The sequence below is a fragment of the Corythoichthys intestinalis genome, chromosome 4 (genome assembly GCF_030265065.1).
Source record: "Corythoichthys intestinalis isolate RoL2023-P3 chromosome 4, ASM3026506v1, whole genome shotgun sequence".
NCBI lineage: Eukaryota > Metazoa > Chordata > Actinopteri > Syngnathiformes > Syngnathidae > Corythoichthys > Corythoichthys intestinalis.
In genome coordinates this window covers 7,744,877-7,760,257 of record NC_080398.1, presented here as the reverse complement: position 1 = coordinate 7,760,257, position 15,381 = coordinate 7,744,877, and the positions used below count along the sequence as shown (strand labels likewise).

Genomic DNA, 15,381 nt, shown 5'->3' with positions numbered 1-15,381 from the left:
GTGGATTGGGCAGGAGGGTTTCAGGCGTTACTGTTATCAGGGCAATGAGAGTTGAGGATTTTGCCACCTCAGCGCCACGTGAGTGCTGAGTGTCAACTTCTCAGTCGCGGGTTCCTCTTTAGCAGGTGTTCCTTGTGGCAAGACGAGATGTTCCGTCATTGTTCTGGACTGCCCATTGTTGGCCTCCAGAATAGCTGACGGCGGGATTTGGTGGTGCAGGCGTGGGCTTGTAGATGTCTTGCCCATTCACTTGCTTGTCCGCGTCAATCTTGCTCAGTCAGCTGCATGACACTCGCATTGGGCTCCCGTGGTCAGAAGGCGTCCTGTATCTGTTCTGCCCTTTGTCTTGGCGCTTTGAATTCTAATCATTTCAAGTCCAACTGTTCATCTTGTTTTTCCTTATACTATGATATAAATGCTATTTGATTTTATATTGGGAAAAGATACTATTCCCTTCATTAATAATGTAATGAATCCAGTTGTGGCTAAACAATAGCTTATGACGGTTAGCAAACGTGTGGTTTAGTCTGGCCAACCGGGGGGGGGGGGGGGGGGGGGACATCATGCCAGCGAGTGAAAGCCAGGCCAATGCAGAATTCGCGCGAAAGCATTTGAATCGACTTCCGTCTTTATAATGAAAGGAGGTATCGACGTATGCCGTAAAGCAGTTAGCACATTTGTAGTTTTTTTGTGTGGTTCCTGCACCCTCCTCAAAGTTAATAAGTGCCGGTGAAGCAATACAGATCTCCCTCAAGACATAAAAGGGGTGTCATTCAACTAGTTGTCAGTCGACATATCATCAAAAATGTTATGAAAATATTTTATAAAGGTTGAAAAGTTACCTAGTGCTGCTTTACGTGAATTGGACAGATATTGTTGTCAATGAAATGCAATGATTTCATTTTGGGTCACTTCCTTGTAATTTTAGGGTACTGGGTCAATTCCTGTTGATTTTGGCCAATTCTAGGTCACTTCCTATTGTTTTTGGGTCACTTCCTGTTGATTTTAGGGTATTTCTAGTTGACTTCCTGTTGATATGAGGTCACTTCCTATTGATTTTGGGGCAATTCTAGGTCACTTCCTACGGTTTTTGGGTCACTTACTGTTGATTTTAGGGTATTCCCAGGTCACCTCCTGTTGCTTTTTAGTCACTTTCTGTTGTTTTTAGGGTATTTTGATTTTGGGCAATTCTAGGAAACTTCCTATTGTTTTTGGGTCACTTCTAATGATTTTAGAATATTTCTAGTTCACTTCCTGTTGATTTTGAGGCAATTTTAGGTCACTTCCTATTGTTTTGGGGTCACTTACTGTTGATTTTAGGGTATTTCTAGTTGACTCCTGCTTGATATGAGGTCACTTCCTGTTGATTTTGGGGTATTTCTAGTTGACTTCCGATTAATATGAGGTCACTTCCTGTTGATTTTGGCCATTTGTAGGTTACTTCATAATGTTTTGGTCACTTCTAATTATTTTAGAATATTTATAGTTCACTTCCTGTTGATAAAAGGTCACTTCCTATTGATTTTGAGGGAATTGTAGGTCACTTCCTATTGTTTTGGGGGTCACTTACTGTTGATTTTAGGGTATTTCTAGTTGACTTGCTGTTGATAGGAGGTCACTTCCTATTGATTTTGGGGCAATTCTAAGTCACTTCCTATTGTTTTTGGGTCACTTACTGTTGATTTTAGGGTATTTCCAGGTCACCTCCTGTTGATATGTGGTCACTTCCTGTTGATTTTGGGGTATGTCTGGGTCACTTTCTGTTTATTGGTCACTTCCTGTTGATTTCAGGGCAGTTCTAGGGTCACTTTCTGTTCATTTTGGGGTATGTCTGGGTGACTTCCTGTGCAATGGTCACTTCCTGTTTATTTTGGGGTATGTTTGGCTCACTTTCCGGTGATTTTGGGACCTTTACATTCCTGTACATTTGGATCATTTTCTGATGGTTTGAAGGCCTTTCTGAGTCACTTCCTGTTTATTGGTCACTTCATGTTGATTTTGAGACATTTCCAAGTGAGTTTTAATTGATTTTGGGTCACTTCTTGTTGGTGTCAGGTCACTTTTTGTAATTTTTTTTTGTTTGTTTCGGGACACTTCCAGGTCACTTTGTGTTGATTTTAGGGTACTTATTTTTTTACACTTATTTCATTATTTTGGATCATTTCCTTTATAATTTGGCTTATTTCATTATTTTGGATCATTTCCTGTATATTTTTGGCATTCTGTGGTCACTCCTGTATATTTTGGATCCTATCCAGGTCACTTCCTGTTCATCGGTCACTTCCTGTTGATTTTTAGACATTTACCAGTCACATTTGGTTGATATTGGGTCACTTCCTGTACATTTTGGGGGGTTACGTGATCACATCGTGATCATTTCCTGTTGATTTTAGGGCATTTACGGACCATTCCATGATCATTGGGCACTTCCTGTTCTTTTTTAAGTTGGGCTCATATTCTAATTATTTTGGGGTATTGCCGGGCCGCTTCCATTTTGGCTTATTTCCTTTTAATTTAGGGGAAATTGGAGATGTTTGGTTTTTTTTTTGGTCAAATATAATGACTGCAACCTTTGCGCTGGTTTTGCTCCTGGGCCACGAATCGCATAGGACCGGCCCCTCCTATCCTTTGGTTCTGCCCGCGTCGGCCCGAGTTGTCGGCGGCCATTCCCACCGATTAAACATACCTCTAAATCGGAGTCGGTCAAAGTGTATTCTGTCGTTTAGCGGAAGGAAACGGGCGCTGGAGTCGTTAAGTGATTTTTGCGCGCGTCGCTATTATTCTCCGACCGCTGGCAGTTATTAAAAAAAAAAAAATCCGCTGTCCGTCAGCGGCGGCTCATCAAGTTTTAATGTATCCTAATGAGGCGGCCATATTCATGAGCGGCAGCCGGATGATTCATTTCTAGCGCGGACCGCTCGGATTAACCTTTTGGTCGCTAAAGCTTCTCAATCTGATGGATTCATTTGGGACCAAGAAAGACAGACGCTCGTTTATCTTTCTTCCAGAACGCAACGCCAACACATCCATAAGATAGACGGAGATGTTTTTGTTTTAATATGACGTTTTCTGATATGGTGCTTAAACCATTTCACAATTTTTAATGTAATTGACTATTTTTTAAAAGTATAATTTAGTTTTTAAACTTAATTTTGGAACATTTTTGGGTTACTTTTGATATTGGGACCTTTTTGGGTAACTTAAGAAGGTTCTCTACAACAGAGCCTTCCTAAGAAGTCTACTGCTTTAAGATGGCGGCTGTTTGTGAACGCAGGCGAGTCCATCATTTCGCATTAATTTCTCTTCTCTGTACATATGATATCTAGCGTAGCATCATGTGGGTGTAGTTTATAGCAACTGGGCATTGCTTGTAGCGGCTGGCGGCCGCAGTCAGGTATTATTGACATTTATAGGTTACTTCCTGTTGATAATGGACCTTTTTGGGTAACTTCCTGTTGATTATGGGTCACTTCCGGTTAATTTGGGGTCACGTATAGGTCACTTCCTGTTGATATGAGGTCACTTCTATACTTCCTGTTCATTTTGGGACATTTACAGGTCACCTCCTACTGCTATTTGGATCTTTTTGGGTAACTTCCTATTGCTATTGCGTCATTTCCTATTAGTTTTGAGATATTTCCGAGTCACTTCCTGGTGATGTCGGGTCACTTCCTGTTGATAGGGGGCATGTGTAGGTCACCTTCTGCTGATTTGGGACATTTCCAGGCCACTTCCTGTTGCTATCAGGTCATTTCTAAACCGTTTTGGGACATATCTAGGTTACTTCCTGTTGATTGTTGGCATGTGTAGGTCACTTCCTGTTGACTTTGGGACATTTCAAGGCCACTTCCTGTTGCTATCAGGTCATTTCCTGTTCGTTTTGGGACATTAATAGGTTAATTCCTGTTGATATGAGGTCACTTCCTTTTGATTTTGGGACATTTACGGGTCGCTTCCCGTTCATATTGGGATCTTTTTGGGTAACTTCCTATTAATACCGCATCATTTCATGTTAGTGTTTGGACATTTCTGGATCCCTTCCTGTTGATGTCTGGTCACTTCCTGTTAATTGTGGGCATGTCGAGATCACTTCCTGTTGCTATCAGGTCATTTGCTGTTTGTGTTGGGACATTTATAGTAGGTTACTTCCTGTTGAAATGGGGTCACTTCCTTTTAATATGGGGACATTTATGGATCACTGCCTGTTGATATTGGGACCTTTTTTGGGTAACTTTGGTGGCACTTCCTGTTTGGGATATTTCTGAGTCACTTCCTGTTAATGTCGGGTCACTTCCTGTTGACTTTGTGGCATTTCAAGGCCACTTCCTGTTGTTCTCAGGTCATTTCCTGTTCGTTTTGGGGCATTTATAAGTTACTTGCTGTTGATATGAGGTCACTTCCTTTTAATTTTGGGATATTTATCGATCACTTCCTGTTGATGCTGGGTAACTTCCTATTGATACCGCATCATTCCTGTTAGTTTTTTGACATTTCTGAATCACTTCCTGCTGATTTGGGGCAAATCTACATCACTTCTTGGTGATGTTGGGTAACTTCCTGTTAATTTGGCCTCATGTATAGGTCACTTCCTGTCGATATGATGTCATTTATTTACTTCCTGTTCATTTTGTGACAGCTATAGGTCACTTCCTATTGCTATTGGGACCTTTTTGGGGAACTTCCTATTGATACCACATAGGGATATTTCTGGGTCACTTCCTGTTGAATGTGGGCATGTGGAGGTCATTTCCTATTGCTATCAAGCCATTTCCTGTTGAATGTGGGCATGTGGATGTCACTTCCTGTTGCTATCAGGTCATTTCCTGTTCGTTTTGGGACATTTATAAGTTACTTCCTGTTGATATTGGGATCTTTTTGGGTAACTTACTCTTGCTATTGCGTCACTTCCTGTTGATTGTGGGCATGTGGAGGTCACTTCCTGTTGCTCTCAGGTACTTTCCTGTTGAATGTGGGCATGTGGATGTCACTTCCTGTTGCTATCAGGTCATTTCCTGTTCGTTTTGGGACATTTATAAGTTACTTCCTGTTGATATTGGGATCTTTTTGGGTAACTTACTCTTGCTATTGCGTCACTTCCTGTTGAATGTGGGCATGTGGAGGTCATTTCCTGTTGCTATCAAGCCATTTCCTGTTGAATGTGGGCATGTGGATGTCACTTCCTATTGCTATCAGGTCATTTCCTGTTCGTTTTGGGACATTTATAAGTTACTTCCTGTTGATACTGGGACCTTTTTGGGTAACTTACTCTTGCTATTGCATCACTTCCTGTTAGTTTTGAGATATTTCTGAGTCACTTCATGTTGATATCGGGTCAATTCCTGTTGATTGTTGGCATATTGAGGTCACTTTCTGTTGCTATCCTGTTTATTTTGGGACATTTCAAGGTTACTTCCTCTTGATATAAGGTCATTTCCTTTTAATTTTGGAACATTTATGGATCACATCCTGTTGATATTGGGTCCATTTTGGGTAACTTACTATTGCTATCGCATCACTTCACGTCATGTCATTTCCTGTTTGTTTTGGGACATTTCTAGGTTGCTTCCTGTTGATGTTGGGTCACTTCCTGTTGATTGTTGGCATGTGGGGGTCACTTCCTGTTGACTTTGGAACATTTCAGGGCCACTTCCTGATGCTAGCAGGTCATTTCCTATTCATTTTGGGACATTTCTAGGTTACTACCTATTAATATGAGGTCACGTCCTTTTGATTTTGGGCCATTTATGGGTCACTTCCTTTTGATATTGGGACCCATTTGGGTAACTTCCTATTGATACCGCTTCATTTCATGTTAGTATTTAGACATTTACAGATCACTTCCTGTTGATGTCGGGTCAGTTCCTGTTGATTGTGGGCATGTGGAGGTCACTTCCTGTTGCTCTCAGGTACTTTCCTGTTCGTTTTGGGACATTTATAAGTTACTTCTTGTTGATATTAGGTAACTTCCTTTTAATTTTGGGACATTTAGGGGTCACTTCCTGTTGATATTGGGACCTTTTTGGGTAGCTTCCTATGGATACGTCATCATTTTCTGTTAGTTTTTGGATATTTCATTGTAAGTTACTTCCCGCTGATGTTGGGTCACTTCCTATTGATTTTGGGGCATTTATGAGTCACTTCCTGTTGATTGTTGCATGAGTATGTCACTACTTGTTGACTTTGGGACATTTCAAAGCCACTTCCTGTGGCTATCAGGTCATTTCCTGTTCGTTTTGGGACATTTATGGGTCACTTCCTGTTGATATTGAGACCTTTATGGGTAACTTCCTATTGATACTGCATCATTTCCTGTTTGGACATTTGCGGATCACTTGCTGTTGACGTGGGGTCACTTCTTTACTTCCTGTGGATTTTGGGACATCTATGGGTCACGTCCTATTGCTGTCGGGACCTTTTGGGGTAACTTCCTATTGATGCCACATCATTTCCTGATAGTTTTTTTTAGACATTTCCAGATCACTTCCTGTTGATGTTGGGTCACTTCCTATTCATTTTGGGCAATTGCACATCACTTTCTGCTGATTTGGGGTCACTTATTTACTTCCTGTTTGTTTTGGGACATCCATGGGTCACTTCCTGTCAATATGGGGTCACTTCCTGAATTTTGGGACATTTCCAAGCCATTTCCTGGGTCAATTTCTGTGTATTCGGGAGCATTTTTAACATTTTGACATGTGCGCTTTCACCGCTTCCGCAGATGCAAGGTGTGCCATCGCCCCCCCGTCCTATCACCACCACCACCATCGGCAGCAGCAGTATCGGCAGCACGGGTTCCCGCCTGCCTACAGCCGGCTCCCGTACGAGCAGCCGTCCAACGAGCGCTGGAACGCCCGTCTGCGCGTGAGCCCCGCAAAGCCGCAACACATGTTGGACCAGGAAGAGGTAGAGTAAAGGCCAAAAGTTTGCATAGAGGTAAAAACCGTTAGAGTTCGTCGGCCATTTTGGGTCAGCGTCAGGGATGCAGTCAATTTTGTAGTTGAACTTCAAAATAATCTAAACATTTTTTTTTTCAACGTGTAGCCTGAATCATTCCCATGTTCTTGTTTGAATATTCCTCACCTTGATTAAAAAAAAAAATAATAATAATAATAATTAATTTTTTTATTATTATTTAATGAAAAAAATAATTATATGGTAATTTATTTATTGTCGGGCAAGTGACTATTTTTGGTTTTAATGTTTTTTTTTTTCCTCATCATTTTTTTTTTTTGTTCATTGTTTTCACAGTAGTAATAAATAAATTCATAAAATGACTATTTATGCAATACAAATAGTTTTATTTTCATATTAGGAATAAATACATAATTTTAAAAAACTACATTTTCAAAAGTAGAGGTTTTCCCGGAGTTTTGGAAAAGAAGCAGTGAATGTTAATCTTTGAATACAAGTGAATTGTTGTACTTGGAGCATTTCAGTCATTCTTTCGAGCCCCGCAAGAGGGAGCCAACGCTGGTATTTTTCAGTTTTAGCTGGACTTTTTCTTTTTTCTATTCCAGAACTAATTTGGCACTTTGTCTCCCTCTGGCGGCGTGCACATGCAGGTTCACCCTTTGCTGATGCGCGAGAGGCGCTCCGAGTCGCACAGGAACAAGCTGCTACGCCGTACGGTCAGCGTTCCCGTTGAGGGACGCCCGCACCCCGACATGCACGGTGAGTCATGCCATTCGTCCACGCTTTCTCCTCTTTTCTTGGAAACCGGAGCATTCACAGTCAGTCCTCCGAGTCAATTGGACGTCAGCCAAATAGTTCATTTTGGGTCACTCCCTTGTCATTTTTTGGATACATTAAGGGTCACTTCTTGTATATTTTGGAGAATCTCAGTCTCACTTCCTCTACATTTTGGTGCATTTCTAGGTCACTTCAGGGAATGTCCGGGTCATCTCCTATTGTTTTTGGGTTACTTCCTGTTGATTTTGGGTTTTTTTTATTGTCACTTCCTGTTCATTTTGGCACATTTCTAGGTCACTTCCTGTTGTTTTTTGGTCACTTCCTGTTCATTTTGGGACACTTGTAGCCCACTTCCTGTTCATTTTTGTGGTAGGTCTAAGTCGAATCCTGTTGTTTTTGGCTAACTAACCTCCTGTTGATTTTAGGGCACTTTGAGTTTGGGCAATTCTAGGTCACTTCCTGTTCATTTTGATGAATACTAGGTCAGTTCCAGTTGATTTTGGGCTATGTACGGGTCACTTCCCGTTGATTTTGGAGCAATCTAGGTAGCTCCTGTTATTTTCGGATCACTTCCTGTTAATTTTAGGGCAATTCTAGGCCATACCCTGTTGTTTTGGGGTCACTTCCTGTTGATCCTGGGATATTCCTAGCACACTTCCTGTTCATTTTGTGGTATGTCCAGGTCAAATCCTGTTGTTTTTTTGGGGGGCTAACTTCCTGTTGATTTTAGGGCATTTTGATTTTGGGAAATTCTACGTCACTTCCTGTTCATTTTGGGCTATGTCAAGGTCACTTCCTGTTGTTTTTGCGTCACTTCCTGCTCATTTTGGAGCAATTGGAGGTCCCTCCTGTTGTTTTTGGGTCACTTCCTTTTAATTTGGGGTTTATATCTGGCTCACGTCCTGTTCATTTTGTGGTAGGTCCAAGTCAAAGCCTGTTGTTTTTGGGTAACTTCCTGTTGATTTTAGGGCGCTTTGATTTTGAGCAATTCTAGGTCACTGCCTGTCGATATGAGTTCACTTCCTGTTCATTTTCGGGATGTTTATGGGTCACTTCCTGTTGATATTGAGACGTTTTAGAGTAACTTCCTATTGATATTGCATCACTTCCTGTTAGTTTTTGGACATTTCCAGGTCACTCCCTATTGATGTCGTCACTTTCTGTACATTTTGTGGTATTTCAGTGTCACTTCCTGTGCATTTTGGATCATTTCCTGTGGATTTTCGGGCATTCCCGGGCCACTGACGTCCTGTTCATAGGTCACTTCTTGTTGGTTTTCAATGGCAAGTTGCTCAAAATGAACTTCATTCTGATCATCTTGCTATTTAAAATGAACAGGGAGTAACCTGAAAATGCCCTACTGTTGTTGCCGGGTGCTATTGGGGCATTTTGGGTCACTTCTTCATATGTTGGGTCATATTCTGCATCACTTCCTGTTGATTTGGAGGCGTTTCTGGGTCCTTCCCCTTCAAAGTCATGTTGTTGTCTGCTGGGTGGAATTGGTCAAGTTGCCGCTGCACTTTGCTTCCTTCCCCCCCCCCCATACGTCCATGCAATGTCCTATTTTGTTCCATGATTAATTGGGCGAACAAAAGGGAGGCAAGAGCCTATTTACAGTCGCTTGCTCAGAGTCAGGGGAAGCTTGGGTTCATTTCAGGTAAGGTTGTCTTTTGTGTCACTTACAGTATTTTTTTTTTTTTTTTAGTAGGTCCACCAATGGATAATTTTATTCTTAGCATTAACACTAGCATCAATATTATTAGCAATTCTTTATCATTTCCTAATGATTTTCCTGTTGATCCTGCAGCAATTTTGTCTCTTCTGGTTGAATATGGAAAACTTCCTGTTAATTTCAAGTTACTTAGTATGGAAGCCCGTTCCTGCTACCCCCCCCCCCCAAAATATTTATCTTTATATATATATATATATATATATATATCTTTTTTTCCCCCTCAACAAAACAAAACACCTATGTCCGCCAAAGAAAAAAAAAGTGTTTATTTTATTTATTTATTTATTTATTTTTTTACTTGCTGGTGCCCGTTTCCGCTAGTGGAAAAACCAGCAAGTAAAAAAAAAATTAACTAATACATGTAATATCTATAATTGTTTAATATATATATACACTATATATATATATATATATATATATATATATATATATATATATATATATATATATATATATATATATTAGGGCTGTCAAACGATTAAAATTTTTAATCGAGTTAATCACAGCTTAAAAATTAATTAATCGTAATTAATCGCAATTCAAACTATCTATAAAATATGCCATATTTTTCTGTAAATTATAGTTGGAATGGAAAGATAAGACACAAGACGGATGTATACATTCAACATACTGTACATAAGTACTGTATTTGTTTATTATAACAATAACTCAACAAGATGGCATTAACATTCTGATAAAGCGATCCATGGATAGAAAGACTTGTAGTTCTTAAAGGATAAATGTTAGTACAAATTATAGAAATTTTATATTAAAACCCCTCTTAATGTTTTCGTTTTAATCAAATTAGTAAAATTTTCAATCAAAAAATAAACTAGTAGCCCGCCATTGTTGATGTCAATAATTACACAATGCTCATGGGTGCTTAAGCCCATAAAATCAGTCGCACCCAAGCGCCAGCAGAGGGCGACAAAACTCCAAAAAACACAAGTAACAAGTTGGCATTGCACTGTGCTGTCATTTTAATCTGTTTGAGCGGGGCATGTGCGTTAATTGCGTCAAATATTTTAATGTGATTCATTTCAAAAAATAATTACCGCCCGTTAACGCGATAATTTTGACAGCCCTAATTAAGTGTGTTTGAATAATGCAAACAGTTGATCGGTAAAGACGAGAAAAGATACTGTTCCCTTCAATGCAGATATATTTTCCAGTGGCGGAAATGAGGCTTTTTGTTAGGTTGAGAATTTATTTTTTTTTTAAGTGTCGGGAATGGGCTTGATTTTGGTGTAAAAAATCACCACCACGGGTAATTTTTTTAATTATTATTTTTGTGGGTCCACCAATAGAGAATTTTTGGTTGAAAATGAATGGGAGATAATTGAAAAGTTTTTGTGATTCTATGAATGAATGTCAATGACGTGTTTTTTGTGGCGCCAGATCAGCGACCTCGTCGGAAGAGCATCGCCACTGGGAAGCAGCCCAGCATGGACGTCCCCCCCAACGCCCCCCTCCAACCCTTCCGACAATCCGTGAGTAACCCTAAGCCTTCCCGCCCCCGCGCTGGCACGCCCCCGCCTCCCGCCTTCCCGCTCTCCACCCCGGGTCCGTTCCTCCGCGTTCCCCTCTCCCATTGCGTGTCGCTCCCCCTGTCCCGCTCGTCCTCCTCCTCCCTCCCATTCTCGTACCGGGGCGGAGACCGGAGGGTTGCCGCCCGCAGCCCCGTGGCGGGAGGAAGCTTAATTGCATCGCTGCCCCCAGAGGAGGTATGTGGACCGCCCCCTCCCCGATTAGTAGCATCGTTTTAAATGCTAACGTTATGTTCGCAATCGACATATATAACTTTTGACATCATTTGACATTTTGAATTATTTATACTTTATATTGCTCATTTTCATTTTAAAAAAATAGTATTTATTTACATTTTTTAAAACTTTTTAAAAGTTTAAATAGATGCAGGCAACACCAATGCTACAATCGGATATCAAATGGGCAACACACAATATTGTCTCGTGGGCCGCTATTGGCTTGTGGGCTGCAGGTTTGAAAACCCTGCCCTGATGGAAAATGAGGCGGCGTTCGTTTTCAATACAGTACTTTGCACCCGTTTTGGATCAAAGAAGCCTGGACATCAACTGGCAGGCCAAAACCACCACATCCCCTCGCTAAATCGACGCGCAGCTAATCTTTGCGATCTTTTCCGTCGTTCAGAGTTTCCTGAGCAGGAGGTTGAAGGGCTCCATCAAGAGGGCTAAGAGTCAGCCCAAACTGGACCGCAGCAGCAGTTTCCGCCAGATGATCCTGCCCCGCTTCCGCAGTGCCGACCAGGACAGGTGTGTGGCGCCGCTGCTACATCCTGAACATACACTGGGAAAAAAATTAAACCGAAGATTCAAACTCATTGGCTGCCATTCACGGCTAACACTAGCTTGAATGATCAAGTTTTGGCAATTGTTATCGTTAGCTCCTGCTAGCTTAAAATATCAAGTTTTGGACATTGCCACTGCTAGCTACCGCTTTGGCCACCATTGATGGCAGTCCACGTCCAATCCATTTGGATGTTATTTACTGTTTCTATTACAGAAATTTACTGTTAAAAAATCATAAACATTTTTTTTTTTTTAAATGTAGTTAAAAAAAAGGATGGCTGGATAGACACAGAATATTTTTAACTGTTTGCTGTTCGATGGCAACCCATCCTCCCGGTCCATGTGGCTTAGCCGTAGCGGCCAACGAGTATTTGAACCTTACACATGCTAGCATTCAAGTCTCCTGTTCCAAGATGGCCGGCAGCTAATCAACTCGAACTCCTATTCTTGCACTCGGGCAGGACTCGTTTGATGCAAAGCTTCAAGGAGTCGCACTCGCACGAGTCGCTGCTGTCGCCCAGCGGCGCGGCCGAGGCGCTGGACCTGACGCTGGACGAGGACGCCGTCATCAAGCCGGTCCACTCCAGCATCCTCGGCCAGGAGTACTGCTTCGAGGTGAGCCCGGACCGACCTAGCCTGGCAGAGAAACACTAGACCACGCTGACCGTCGGCGCCGCCCCAGGTGACCACCGCGTCGGGGACCAAGTGCTTCGCGTGTCGCTCGGCGGCCGAGAGAGACAAGTGGATCGAGAACTTGCAGAGAGCCGTCAAGCCCAACAAGGTGAGGGGAGACCCCCAAATAAAAAAACAATCCAAAGCCATTCATTGTATGTGAATTCCTGGGTCACTTCTTAATAATGGTCACTTCCTGATCATTTTGGGTCATCCCCAGGTCACTTCATGCTCATTTTGAATCCCCTGGGTCACTTCATGTTCATTTTTAATTACTTCTGGTTGACTTTAGGGCATTTCAAGGTCACTTCCTGTTCATTTTTTGTGCATTCCCGGGTGACCTATTCATAATGGGCGGTTCCTGTTCATGTTAAGCCATCCCCAGACCACTTCATGTTCATTTTGAAACAATTTCTGTTGACTTTAGGGAGTTTCTGGGTGACTTGCTGTTTATTTTGGGCCATTCCTGGGTGACTTCAAGTTGATATTAGTAATTTCGGGTCATCCCCAGGTCACTTCATGTTCATTTTGAATCACTTCCTCTTGACTTTAGGGCATTTCCAGTTGTCTTCCTGTTAATTTTTGTAAACATTTCTGGGTGACCTTCTATTCATTATCGTCAGTTCCTGTTAATGTGAGGCCCTCCCCAGGTCACTTCATGTTAATTTTGAATCATTTCCTGTTGACTTTTGTGTGTTGCTGTTTATTTTGGGCCATTCCTGGGTGATTCCATGTTGATATTGGTCACTTCCTTGTCATTTGAGATCATCCCTAGGTCACTTCATGTTAATTTGTAATCACATCCTGTTGACTTTAGGGCATTTCATGGTCACTTCCTGTTCATTTTTCGTGCATTCCCCGGTGACCTATTCATAGTGGGCGGTTCCTGTTCATGTTAAGCCTTCCCCAGATCACTTCATGTTAATTTTGAAACAATTTCTGTTGACTTTAGGGAGTTTCTGGGTGACTTGCTGTTTATTTTGGGCCATTCCTAGGTGACTTCAAGTTGATATTAGTCATTTCCTTGTAAATTTTGGGTCATCCCCAGGTCACTTCATGTTTATTTTGAATCACTTCCTGTTGACTTTAGGGCATTTCCAGTTGACTTCCTGTAAATTTTTGGTGCATTTCTGGGTAACCGCCTATTTATTACTGTCAGTTCCTGTTAATGTGAGGTCCTCCCCAGGTCACTTCATGTTAATTTTGAATCATTTCCTGTTGACTTTTGCGAGTTGCTGTTTATTTTGGGCCATTCCTGGGTGATTCCATGTTGATATTGGTCACTTCCTTGTCATTTGAGGTCATCCCTAGGTCACTTCATGTTCATTTGTAATCACATCCTGTTGACTTTAGGGCATTTCATGGTCACTTCCTGTTCATTTTTCGTGCATTCCCGGGTGACCTATTCATAGTGGGCGGTTCCTGTTCATGTTAAGCCTTCCCCAGATCACTTCATGTTAATTTTGAAACAATTTCTGTTGACTTTAGGGAGTTTCTGGGTGACTTGCTGTTTATTTTGGGCCATTCCTGGGTGATATTAGTAATTTCGGGTCATCCCCAGGTCACTTCATGTTCATTTTGAATCACTTCCTGTTAATTTTTGGTGCATATCTGGGTGACCTTCTATTCATTATCGTCAGTTTTTGTTAATGTGAGGCCCTCTCCAGGTCACTTCATGTTAATTTTGAATCATTTCCTGTAGACTTTTGTGAGTTGCTGTTTATTTTGGGCCATTCCCGGGTGATTCCATGTTGATATTGGTCACTTTCTAGTCATTTGAGGTCATCTCTAGGTCACTTCATGTTTATTTTGAATCACTTCCTGTTGACTTTAAGGCATTTCCAGTTGACCTCCTGTTAATTTTTGGTGTATTTCTGGATGATCTTCTATTCATTATCGTCAGAACCTGGTAATGTGAGGCCCTCTCCACGTCACATGTTAATTTTGAATCATTTCTTGTTGACTTTTGTGAGTTGCTTTTTATTTTGGGCCATTCCTGGGTGATTCCATGTTGATACTGGTCACTTCCTTGTCATTTGAGGCCATCCCTAGGTCACTTCATGTTCATTTTGAATCACTTCCTATTGACTTTAGGGCATTTCTAGGTCACTTCATGATTTTTGCATTCCCGGGTCACTTCCTATTCATAATTATCCATTTTTGTTCATGTTAGGCCATCCCCAGGTCACTTCGTGTTAATTTTAAATCAATTCCCGTTGACTTTAGTTAGTTTCTCAGTCCCTTGCAGTTTATTTTGGGCCATTCCTGGGCTTACTCCATGTTGATATTGGTCACTTTCTTGTCATTTTGAGTCAACCCCAGGTCACATCATATTAATTTTGAATCACTTCCTGTTGACTTCTGGGCATTTCCAGGCCACTTCCTGTTCATTTTTGGTGCATTCCCGGGTGACCTATTATTCATAATGGTCGGTTCCTGTTCATGTTAGGCCGTTCCCAGGTCACTTCATGTTAATTTTTAATCAATTCAGGTTCACTTCCAGGAGTTTCTAGGTTACTTGCTGTTTATGTTGGGCCATTCCTAGGTTACTTCATGTTAATATTTGTCAGTTTCTTGTCATTTTCCTTCATCCGAGGTCACGTCATGTTCATTTTGAATTAATTCCGGTTGACTTTAAGGCATTTCCAGGTCACTTCCTATTCATTTATGCTGCATTCCCGGGTGATCTTCTATTCATAATGGTCAGGTCCTGTTCATGTTAGGCCATCCCCAGATCACTTCATGTTGATTTTGAATCATTTCCCGTTCACTTAAGGGAGTTTCTGGGTCCTGGGCCTTTTATTTTGGCCCATTCCTGACTGACTCCATGTTGATGTTGAAGAATTCCTTTTCATTTTGGGTCATACCGGGTCACTTCATGTCCATTTTGAATCACTGAACCTGTTCACTTTGAGGCAGTTCCAGGTCACGTCCTGTTCATGTTTGATGCCTTCCCAGGTC

General features: G+C 41.5%; 1 protein-coding gene across 7 annotated transcripts in view; it reads left to right on the top strand.

Moving 5' to 3' along the window:
- syngap1b (synaptic Ras GTPase activating protein 1b) overlaps positions 1–15,381 on the top strand; it is an 86,468-nt gene that overhangs the window by 20,071 nt on the left and 51,016 nt on the right. For all 7 annotated transcript variants that reach the window (XM_057833686.1, XM_057833685.1, XM_057833687.1 and 4 more), the window contains 6 exons: positions 6,719–6,903; positions 7,563–7,671; positions 10,820–10,911; positions 11,591–11,712; positions 12,210–12,363; positions 12,431–12,529. In XM_057833686.1, coding sequence (XP_057689669.1) covers positions 6,719–6,903; positions 7,563–7,671; positions 10,820–10,911; positions 11,591–11,712; positions 12,210–12,363; positions 12,431–12,529 — 761 coding nt within the window. The remainder of the gene's footprint in view (positions 1–6,718; positions 6,904–7,562; positions 7,672–10,819; positions 10,912–11,590; positions 11,713–12,209; positions 12,364–12,430; positions 12,530–15,381) is intronic.